Source organism: Monodelphis domestica, chromosome 2 (genome assembly GCF_027887165.1).
Source record: "Monodelphis domestica isolate mMonDom1 chromosome 2, mMonDom1.pri, whole genome shotgun sequence".
Classification (NCBI taxonomy): domain Eukaryota; kingdom Metazoa; phylum Chordata; class Mammalia; order Didelphimorphia; family Didelphidae; genus Monodelphis; species Monodelphis domestica.
In genome coordinates, this window is record NC_077228.1 from 387,724,106 (window position 1) to 387,736,225 (window position 12,120).

Consider the following 12,120-nt stretch of genomic DNA (forward strand, 5'->3'; position numbering starts at 1 on the left):
CATTCTCTAATGAAGAATTCATTATAGCACAGTCCTTGAATCTGTCCTCCAGTTTGGAATTTCACTGATGAAACCTGCTGTAAAATCATCTTTTTTATTTCCAGGTACAAATCATTCCTATGAATTTAAGTACTTCTTGGAAACAGCAACATGGTTCAGTGGATAGAGGGCCAGGCCTGGAGACATGAGTTCCTGGGTTCAAATTTGGCCTCAGATACTTCCTAGCTGTGTGACCCTTGATCAGTCAACTTAACCCCTGTTGCCTAGCCTTATTACCAATAGGAGTATCGATTCTAAGTCCAAAGGTAAGAGTTTAAAAAAAAAAAGAATGCAAATAATACCTCTTGAAGTCATTTGAATTGTGTACTATTGATAATGCAAACACAGTCTGGTTATTGTTTGAAAACAAGTATCCTTTCCTCCAGCTACTAATTTCTCAGTTCTAATAATTTCTACTTCTTTGAACTGGGTTATTGACTTAGAAACCTCTCTTGGGGTAGCAGGTAGATATTCAATTGCCAGGACAAATTTTAATTATTAAAAAAAAGTTTCCGTACCTATATTCTCAGAACAAAGTTTGCAATAAGTTAGAATATACATTATGCTCTTTCTGCTTTTCAATTCGAGGCTTCCTGAAAAGCAGTTCCTGTTAATCGGGACAACTTACTGCAAAACCATCTCTCCTACTCCCAGATACAAATCATTCGTATGATTTTAAACAACTTTTAAAGTTATTTGAACTTTTTGTATTAATGATAATGTAAATATGGTCTGTTATCATTCTGCAGCTAAAACAATAAGTTTTAGTTATTGGCAGTATAAATTAATAAAGACCATTTATTATATGCATTTCCATTACCTATGATATACTAAATTTGACAAGTCCTTATTGAATTATCCCTTTGTAGTAAAATAAAAAGACAAACTCAATTGTATTTGAATTTTGAATACAATTCCTCTGTTGTTATTTCTGTTAAAATTTATTATTTTGAGCTAAGCAGAAAAGTGTTGCTCTATACAATAACAAGTTATTAGAAAAATGAAACAAGGACTTTTACTTTGCTTCTTGTTGGTTTTTATAAGGAAGTCATTCTTTTTTGATAAAACTTCATTTTTTACATAGTCTAGTTTTGTCAGAGGAAGGAGATGGAAATCACACTAATAGAAAAAAAATTGTTGTAACAACAAGTAGCATTTTAGTTATAATAACAAAAGATCCAGAAAATGTTACTTAACTGTTAACTAGCTTTATTGTAAATATTATAAATCATTATATTTTAGTATATTATTATGCATATATTATAAATAAATTATAAATATTATAAATTAAGGGGAAATACAGGATTCTTATATGGAAAGTACTTACATATTACAGCAGAAGAAAAACTATTAAGCACTTTAAAGTTATTCAAAAGGAAACAATAATTTTATTGCAAACTAAACTAATATGCTTTTGTTAGTTCACTATTTCTCAAAAATATATGAAGAGCTAGCCATACCAGTAAGTAAAGAGGTGATGATTGTCTTCCAATATAACCTGGCAAGGGCTTTGGCTCTCTCACTGAAGCCCAACACTGTGGCAAGAGGACAGACAAGGCACTTGGCCTCCTCCCTGGCCAGTTTTCCCTGTGCCTCAGAAGGAGGCCCTCCTTGCACTCTTCTTTAGATTTTGTCAAATTTTAAGTTTTATTCCCTCTTATGATTCATGATAAAGGAAAAAGAATATTTTCCATTGGTTAGAAAGGTCCACTTTAAGGGGAGCAGACTCTTCTTAGAATAACAAAGCTGGGTGGATTGAGAGTCAGGCCTAGAGACAGGAGGTCCTGGGTTCAAATCTGTCCTCAGACACTCCCCAGTTGTGTGACTCAGGGCAAGTCATTTAACCCCCATTGCCTAGCCCTTACCATTCTGCCTTGGAGCCAATATACAGCACTGATTCTAAGACAGAAGGTAAGGATTTAAAAAAAAAAAGAATAACAAAACTAGCTAAAACTACATCATCACAATATAGTAATTAAAACAACAACTACTTTTCAATGTCTTAATTTAATATACTCTTGTTTTGTTTTCTTGAGCTGGAAGCTCCTATATGTGTTGGAATAAATTATGTAGCAGTTTTGGAGAGTGCTATAACAATAACAATAGCTAGCATCTGTAGAGAGCTTTAATCTTTACAAAGCACTTTGCCTATGATTTCATTGGACCCTCACAACAGTCCCATGCAGCAGGTTGCTATCATTATCTGTTTTACAGGTGAGGAAACTGAGGCTGAGGCTGTGATTTGTCCAAGTTCACATCGCTAGTAAGCGACTGAGATGGGGATTGGAACAGGTCTTCCTCACTCCAATTCCAGTACTTTCTTCACTGTATTAACTAGCTATATTTATATCTGCTTAGTCTTTAATAAGGAAATTTTATTAGAGGAAAGAAATTCTTGTGATATTCCTATCGGGCTAATTTCTTAGATATGATTTATCTGAAATACTTCTAGTTTCAGTTCTGATGTATTTCATCAATGCTAAAATTTTAAACCACTATTTACTTTTGGTTCATCTTTTTTCTTCTTTGGTGACGGCAAAATTTAGTTTATTTATGAAGGTAAGGGACTTAATTTACCCTGAAGCATGCATAGGTCTGGGGCAGTAGGGAAGGCAGGCCCACAGTAGCCACTTTCCTATTTTGGAAAAAAAAACAATTTGGGAAAAAGAAATATTGTAAGAACTGCACTATGATTTGTTACGGCTAGGGTGTAGTATAATACCAGAGGTGCTTTACTGCAAAACATCAGCTCATTTTTCAAAGGATAGAATTTGCACATAATCATGCTAACTTGCATTTAACTTACCACATTAAAATCTAAATATTTTTCAATCCATTCTTTTGCTTCCTTGAATTCCTCTTTCATTTCCATTATATAAAGAGTATCTAGGGCATCCACTATTGTTGCTCCTTGGATGTTTCCTAAAAATATGAGAAAATTATTAAATTTAAAAAATGTGTTTTATAGATACAGCTAACAATCTGATCATACCCTGGAAATAAAAATCTCTTTAGTCAGGAATATTCATTCAGATCAGTTAGTGGCTAATATTAACTACATAATGAATATCTTTCAAATGAAGAGATAAATTTTGAATTAAAAACACAAACATTTTATGATCAAATTCTAAAATTCTCTTATAGAACAAAAATATAAATTTAGGTCAAATGCCAAAATTGAAACAAAAACATAATACAAGGAAATAGATAGGAAACTCAGTAGATTGAGAGCCAGATGTAGAGACAGGAGATCCTGGGTTCAAATTTGGCCTCTGACACTTCCTATCTCTGCATAAGTCATTTAACCTCTATTGCCTAGTCCTTGCCATTCTTCTGCCTTGGAACCATTATGCAGTAATGATTCCAAGATGGAAAGGAAGGGTTTTTTAAAAAAATAATGCAAAGCAAGAACTGGAAACATACATAACTTTTCCTATGTAAAATAAAATAGATTTCTATATATTTAATCTCTAACTTGTCTGAATTAAACAATTATTGACCCTTAGCGTAAATTTGAATTATATAATTAAAAACCCAGCAAAATTACATGAAACCATACCTGCATATGATGACCTATATAATAAGCATAATTTGACTTAAATTGTAGTGTTAGTTGGTAAGATCACAGATCTGGCTCTGAAAGCAAATTAATTTAGTCTAACCTCCTTCATTTTACAGATGAGAAAACTGAGGCCCATGGAAGTTGTGATAAAAGTAGTAATCCCACATCACATGGAATCTGAACTATTCCAAATTTTCTGAATAGCAGTTTTCTTTGCGCTCAAAAGGGCTGCTTTCTGAACCAGCCTCCCCATTTTACAGATGAAGAAATTTCAGTCTCAGAGAGCTTAAATGTCCTACCTAAGGTCTCTGAGCTATGAAATGGCAGAGAAAATTCTGATTCCATATCCAGTACTTTCCCTCCACTAATTCACCATGATTTAAAACATCATAGCTACTAAAGCAAAATGAGATGTATTCAGTAGAGAATAAATGAACCAATTTGGGAAAGAGGGAAAAAAGAATTAACCTATTTCTCCCTCTTGTTCCTTGAGCAAGGTCAGTACATTCATTTTCAAGTAAATTTTTTGTAAAAAAATATGAATAATCAATTTTCAAGTAACTATGCCAATGGGTTAGAACACAGAAAATAAAAGCATACAAATAGTCTGCCAGCAATACTGTACTGTGTCTGGGAGGTATAAAAGTAGTACCTGTCCCATGCAAAAATGACCCATTTCTTATAATTAGGAGTTGCTTATTTATCAAGAATTGTGTCAGACAAGATAAGAAAGAAGCATTTTTATTCTATTATGGAATGGAAGAAGGACTATAAAAGTTTATTCTTCCTCTAATTGTATTGCAGGGCCCAAGGTATGGATAATCAGTATTTTGGACAAAAAAGAGTTGCACTGATGAATGTAACACTCCAAATGGGAATTCACAGGTAAACATTTCACAAACCAAAATACAAAGAAATTTGTATTAGAAAATGCTAATAGTATAATTTTAAAATGCTTTACAATCAAAAATTCTCTTGTTAATTCTAAATCTCACTTCATGGAAAAAAAAGTAATGGATATAGTACCTTTGATGAAATACATCTTAAGGACCTAATTTTTTCCACTGAGTCAATTTTATTTTACAATTTGACCATTCACAGTGTATCGGTTCAAAAAAGAAAAATGACTTCAAAATAGGAACTTATCAGTTAATAGTTTTCCTTGAAATATCAATTGTCTTGTTTTGATTTTCTAGTTTCAAATGAAGTGCAAATATATAATCTCTTCTTTCCTTAGCAGGTCAGGTTGACTAGAGAAATTTATGTTGTAAACAAGACCATTACTTCTTTTCTTTTTTTTTAGGAGGGTTTGGAAAATTTAAGAAAATGGTGGTTGAGATGGTATTGGCATTGTTATTACCCATATTAGTAGTTAACAGAAGTAGTAACAGTAGCAATAACAAGCGATTTACATTTCACTTTAAGATTTGCAAAGCACTTTATAAATATTATGTAATTTCATCCCCAGTAATCTTGGGAGGTACGTGCTATTACAATACCCATTTTACAGATGAGGAAATAGACACATACAGGTTAAAGGACTTGCCCAGAGTACTGAATTCTTGTCTTCCTGATTCTGGGTTCAGTGCTGTCCATTGCACCACTATGTGCCTCATTAATATTTTTAACTTGTCTTAATGAAATGACCAGATTTCTTTTTCACAGAAGAGGCTTTAACTTATCAAGGGGTTAAGCATCTTGCTGGTAGAAGTCTGAAGCTAGAACCCACATAAAAATATATGTCTCTCCCAAAAGAGATATTTTAATCCGTGTATGTGTCGTGGGAAGCAAGGTGGTACAATTGAATGAATGGGCAATTCAAGTCAGAAGTTCTTGGTTCTAAAACTCTGCTACCCTATTTTCTGCTACCTGTGGGATTTGGGGTCAGTTAACCTACCTGGGCCTTAGTTTTCATCTATAAAATGAGGGAGTTAAGACTAGAGGATTTCTTATATCCCATTTACTTCTAAAGCTTATGAACCTATTAGATTGAGGTTAGAAGCTCTAACTTAACTAACTTTGGGTCTCTGGTTCCTAGCATTGGACTTTACACCCAGAAGGCACTTAATAAATGTAAAACTCATCTGAATGTTATACTCTTAACTAGTACAATGCAACCTTGAGGAAAAAAAAAAAGTCCTAAAAAGCTTCTTGATTTTGAAACTATTTTGGATGCTTCATAGTTAATGATCACAAATTCTTCTCTAAATTTTGAAGTTAACTCTCTGATTTTAAAGTTAGTTCTCAGGGAGGCAGCTAGGTAGCACAGTAGATAAGAGTTCAAATCTGCTTATTATGGGTGATCTTGAGCAATTCATGTAACCTGTCCAGGTCTCAGTTTTTCATCTGGAAAATGAGGGTGTTGGACTGAGATGCCTTTGAATCTAATCCTATGATTCTGAGTACTTTGATTTTCATTAGGTTCCAAAGGAAATACTTTAAAAAAATGAATGCTAAAAAATATCCAAAGTGGCCCAACCTTATATTACTAAGTTGAGATGAACAGACTCGAATGATAATACAAAATGAATTAACTGAGCCAAGCAAGGTTTCATTTAGAGATCTATATAATACTTAATCCATATTTGCCCCTTTGTGTTAATTTCACTGAAAGTCAAATACTATGACAATACATACACATTTCAGAAAATTCATGTAAAACAAAGATTTGCAAATAAAAATATGATGTATTTTATTAAAAATCCTCAACAAAACGAAATTGTACCTCAACCAAAGATTTGGATGGGGCAGCTATGTAGCTCAGGGGATAGAGACTCAGAACTAACTGGAGATAGGAGATCCTAGGTTAAAATTTAGCTTCAAACACTTCCTCGCTGTGTGACCATCGGCAAATCATTTAATCTAAATTGCCTAGCCATTATTACTGCTCTTCTGCCTTGGAAGTAATACTCAGAATCTATTCTAAAATGGAAGATAAGACTTTTTTAAAAAAGAATTTGGATTGTCTGTCTCAAAATTAATCAAGTTAATAAGGAAATGTGATCTGTTTAAAGCTTTATAAGATTTTATTCTCCACTAACTAAAGAATTTTTCCTTTGTCCATCAAGAGAACATCTAAAGAGCCACTGTCTACTCTGAAGCTAATTTGATTTTAGGTGAAAAAGATAATTTTTTTAATTAAAAAAGTTTTAGATTATTCCACTTTCAGAGCTTCTTGTATTTAGAATGAACTATATATTCAGTTTCCTGGTTTGAGAAACCAAAGAATAACTTGTCCTTCTACACTATCTCCCCAAACCCTCACCCTGTTTTCTCCTTAAAATCCTCTGCAGAAGAAATAAACAATGATAAGTAGTTCTAGGGCTTGAAGGAAGAAAGAAGGAAAGAGGGAAAAAGGAAAAGAGATAATCATCTTAGCAAATAATAATTATACCACAGAATTATTTATTAGGGTTTCATAGCACAAACTTTAAAGGACCACATTATAATATTGAAAATTCCTGTTATGCCAAATGTAATATACTAAATGTAATATTTAGAAATTGGTTTGTAAATATAATATTAATTTAAAAAAAAGATTGTTGTGGTTGCCATTTATAAAATAATGAACTCAAGTCATAAGGATGATAGTAGCTTTTAACAATTTAATTTTAATATAAATATAGTCTAAGAAAGAAATAAGGAGGGAAGGAAATAGAAAAATATTTCCCAGCCTACCACCCTCATCTTACCAGCCCATGAGAGTGTCTTCTGCCTGAGCCACCAATGCCAAATCGCATAAAGACCGCCAGTGAAGGACCCAATCTCTTCAACGGTCTCATTTTTTATAGTCCTCTTTCTCCATGTCATTTCCTTTCCATGTGCGCTGGTCTATCACATCTCAGGAACCAATCAAAGTCTCTCTGAATCAGACCTGTAACCCTATGTTCCTAGGGCTCTTAACCTGTGACCTCTGTTTGGAGCATTTCCAGCCAAGCTAATGGGCTAGCTCGGACGTGCAGAAGGTTCCCTTTACATAACATGTACTTTGGATTAAAACCCAAAACTGTAAGGAGCACCAGGACAATGAGGCTCAGTCCCTTTTCTGTTGATGCTAGACAGAGTAAGTTTACCTGGAGCATCTAGGAATTGAACCTATTATATTGGCTTCGTAACCAGGGAAGCCTGGTATCCTGGGAGGAATGAACAAGAGTCTCTCCCATATCTATCACTAGCTGGGTATCCTTGCATGTATTACTTAAATCTGTGTTTTAGTTTCTTAAAGCATGAAATAAAAATAAAATGTTATTAATTGCTCTTGAGGCAGCTAGATTGGCACAGGGGAAAGGGTACCAGGCCTGGAGTCAGGGAAGATTCATCCTACATAGTTCAAATCTGGGCTCAGACACTTACTAGCTATGTGACTGTGTAGCCCTGGGAAAGTCACTTAACCCTGTTTGCCTTAAGTTTTCTCATCTGTAAAGTGAACTGGAAAAGGAAATGGCAAACCATACCAGTATCTTTGCCAAGAAAACCCAAACAGGGTCAAGAAGAGTTCAAAAGGACTGAACAACAATGACAATGACGACAACCGCCTATGAGGATGAAATGAAAGTATATGGAAGTCTTTAGAAAATGTAAAGGTGCTACCCAAAAGTAGTATGAGTAAGGAAAATAACTGAGGCCTACCTTCCCTTGTAATTCTTTTAACACTAGAAGCTAATAATAGGCAGAAACATATGAGACATAGTGTAAACATATCTGTTTGGCCAGATCAACTATTTCATATAAGATAAATCCAACCTTTCGGGTCAAACTAGAAACAACTATTAGTAGCTGCTTAGATCACTGCTAACAATTTTTATTTATTTATTATATCAATAGTAAATTTTAAATCCTTATCTATGTTTGCTATAAGGAACCCTTTTAGGTCACATTCAGTTGGAGAAATATTACTATTACTAAGTCCCAAAGCACATGCTACTCACCAAATAAACTACTTGAATGTCCTTTTTTTGATATAGGTTTCAGTTCATTTAATCCCCAGGCATAATGTTTATAATTATCCCAAGCATGTTTCATCATCTAAAGGAGAAGAGAAATAAAAACAGGGTTATATTTCAGATTCAATAGTTTTTTGTTATAAATGCAATTTGTCACTTATTGTATTTCAAAGTGATATATTTAATCTTTAAGAAATTAATAAAATTTTAAATTCAATTTAATTTTAAAAATTTAAAAATTCACTTCATATATATTTAATGAACTACTTTATGTAGTTCACATAATGTTCACTAAAAGAATACCAGCACCACAAATAAAAACTATAATTTAAAAAAACTTTTTAGTTTAAACTCCTCTGATCTTTTCACTATCCTTACCCTCCCCTTCCCTACAGTCTCAGAAAAGAGTTGACTCTCCACTTTACCAAAGCTAAACTCTTTACTATCTTCTACTATGACCAAGCCAATCATATTATCTTTCTTTCCTATTTCCCATGCATATAAAATCTTCCATTCTATACTGAGTCCTTTCTGTAAATCTCAAAACATGCTTATTCATGCTTATAGTTCTTGACTATGTCACCTCGGTCAGGGGAGAGGGAAACTTTTCTTGATGCTATGACTCTCTCAAGTCATCATCCTTTCACTGAAAAATTCCTATTTTGAAAAATGATATTCTGAAAAATATTACTTAAAATTCAGTCTCCACTTTCTCATCACTCACTCAGTCCATATTAATTTGACTTCTAAATCTGCTGCTCTACTGAAACTCTCCAAGATAATATTAAGCTCTGTATCATCAAATAAAATCTTTTTTTAATGCCTTCATCTCCATGACCCTTCTGTCTGTCTAGGTCTCTTCAAGTTTCTCTCTGATTACTCTATTATTCTTCCTCCTCCCTTAGACTTGTGAATATGTATTCCCCAAGACTCTTGTATTTCAGAGCACTAGCTATTAGAATCTATATTTGCACCTCAGGGTCTCACTAGCACCTGAAACTCAACTCATCTTTTTCCCTACATCTATATCTTTCCCTGTTTTCTCAATTTTGATTCATTGTTCCACCCTATTCCTGGCCTCCTAACATTATGATCATCTTTGAGTCTTCCCTTTTTCTTCCTCTAAAAAATCAAATCAGTTGCCAGGTTCTGTTGTTTCTAATACCATATCTCTCCTGTTCTTCGTCTCCTCTGCTAAAATCGCCACAGTTGAGGTCTTCATTTCTTCCTACTTGACTACTAAAATGTTCCCCTAAAATGTTCTTCCCTGAAGTCTTTGTTTTCTCCAATCCATCTTTCAGAGGGCTATCCCAGTATTCTTTTTAACGAACCATTACAAACGTATTAGTCCTTTAAAACTACAACAACCAACCTCCCATGGCTCTCAACTGTCTTCTAAATGTAGTATTAACTCCTAAATAGTATTCAATATTCTACATAAATGAATTCCAAACTATTTGTTCAAGCTCTTACCTAAGCTGTTCAGCTGTGTCTTATAATTACCTCCTTAGATATTTTACATTGAAGCCAAACAAAACTTCTCTCTGACTTCATTTCCATCATGTTCTCTCATACCATTCATGAAATTCTCTCAAGAAAGAAAGCCTTGGGAGTTGGGTTACTCAGTGGATTGAATCAGGCCTAGAGATGGGAGGTCCTAGGTTCAAATCTGACCTCAGACACTTCCCAGCTGTGTGACCCTGGGGAAGTCACTTAACCCCCCATTGCCTGGCCCTAACCACTCTTCTGCCTTGGATCCAATACACAGTATTGACTCCAACATGGAAGGTACGGGTTTAAAAAACAAAAAAAGAAAGAAGCCTTGAAGATTACATTTACCTCTTTTACCCCTCATAACAGATCCAAGAACTACTAGTAGATATGGCCAGACTCAAAATAATTACAGCATAAGGCTTTTGTTTTGACCTTCCCATAAATTTAAATGTTTTAGTGAGAATATAGATGGGGTCCAATCAGTGAAAATTAGAGACCCTCTTAAGTGATTGCATTATATGAATTTGCCCTATTGGAAATTATAATTATATGTAAAATTTGGTAATTGGTTCAAGTCCAATGGAAACATGCAATAAAAAAGTATGAAATAACAAATTCTAAAGGAGAGTCCCTAAAACTACCTTAATCTCAAATATCAGCCTATTGTAGATAATTTTACTACTAGAATGAATCCATAACTCAACTCCAATTTAAGAAATTATTTAGTATTAAGCCTCTGAATATCGCCCAAAATGGATTTGAACAAGAAAAATCTGAGCTTAATTTTTTTCATTATGCATGAATATAAACTGCCTTGTAAATCGGCCACAGCTAAATTCAAAAGCACTCCAACAAAAAAAGTCAAAAGATTTTGTTTTTGTTTTTAAATGTAGAGACAGATTCTCTTTCTAGTTAAGCTGAAGGAGAAAAATAGTAATTAGCTCTAAATTTCAGAATGCCTTCTTTCTTTCTGCTTGACCTTTTGGCAATGAAAGGGCTCAGTTCTGAAGACCAGTTGTACTTATACTTTGACTCCTCTCTACTCAACTCCTCTCCTGCTTTTGTTTCAGGAAGTTGAGCAGAAAGTGATCTTTAAAATAGCGAGTAAAGTACAGGGTGGGGTGAGAGAATCAATTTTCCTTATATAATGTTAGAGTCGGAATTTGATGCATCTCCAACTCTTCAAATTTTATTTAAAGCTCTGAAAGTTGAAGCAAGGTAAAAATGTCAACGTTTAAAAAACCTGACAGTGCTTTCCGTTACATTTTATCAGAAATCATTCAAATGTCATAAAAAATTAACTTTTCAAGAATATCAGGTAAAAACTTCAATACAAAATGTCCTTTTGGGGATCATATTATCAACATTCTTCTATTCCATCTTTTTGGGCTAGATGAAACACACACAAAATAACAACCTAAGGAGTTTATTTACAGCTTCTTCAAACTCTCACTTATCAATTATGTCTATTTCCAATGTGATATGAGCATAAAACAGAACCTGGCCAACACCATTATTCTAATCTAAAACATCAACCTATTATAGATTATTTCACCACTAGAATGCAATAACTCCAACTTAAGGGATTATCAGACTTGCATTATGATCCTGAATTTTACCAGTAAATAGAATTGGACAACGGGAAGCCTGAGCTTCCTTTATTTTATTATTCATGAATACAAACTGTCATATAAATCTGGCCCAGCTAAATTCAAAAGCAGCCCAACAAAAAAAAAGTCAAAAGATTTTTTCCACATTTTAACTAGTACAACCCCATGAGCATGAGAATAGTTGAGACTGGTATATTCCCTAAACTCCCAAATTTATAACCTTTATCTTCTTATACTCCAACCTTCTCAACTTTCAAATGATTCCACTTTAGGCATCTAAAAAAAACCCCATCAAACACAAACCTCTAAGGACCCTGAAATGCTTCTCTCTGGACAATGACTCATATAATTTCACAGTTCAAAGGAACTTTGGTGGTCATCTCTTAACTCCCTTATTTTACAGATAAGGAAACTGGTGCCCTCAGAGGTATTCACTTGCCCAAGGTCAGGTAAGTAGTAGGACAGTCAAAGG

At 33.9% G+C, this 12,120-nt stretch overlaps 1 protein-coding gene across 5 annotated transcripts in view; it reads right to left on the reverse strand.

Annotated features, from left to right (window-relative positions):
- The window catches only part of MAN1A1 (mannosidase alpha class 1A member 1), a 164,845-nt gene that overhangs the window by 111,885 nt on the left and 40,840 nt on the right, over window positions 1-12,120 (reverse strand). For all 5 annotated transcript variants that reach the window (XM_001369323.5, XM_056818687.1, XM_056818688.1 and 2 more), the window contains 2 exons: window positions 8,530-8,626; window positions 2,846-2,961 (listed from right to left, as the gene is read on the reverse strand). In XM_001369323.5, the coding sequence (XP_001369360.1) occupies window positions 2,846-2,961; window positions 8,530-8,626 (213 nt within the window). The remainder of the gene's footprint in view (window positions 1-2,845; window positions 2,962-8,529; window positions 8,627-12,120) is intronic.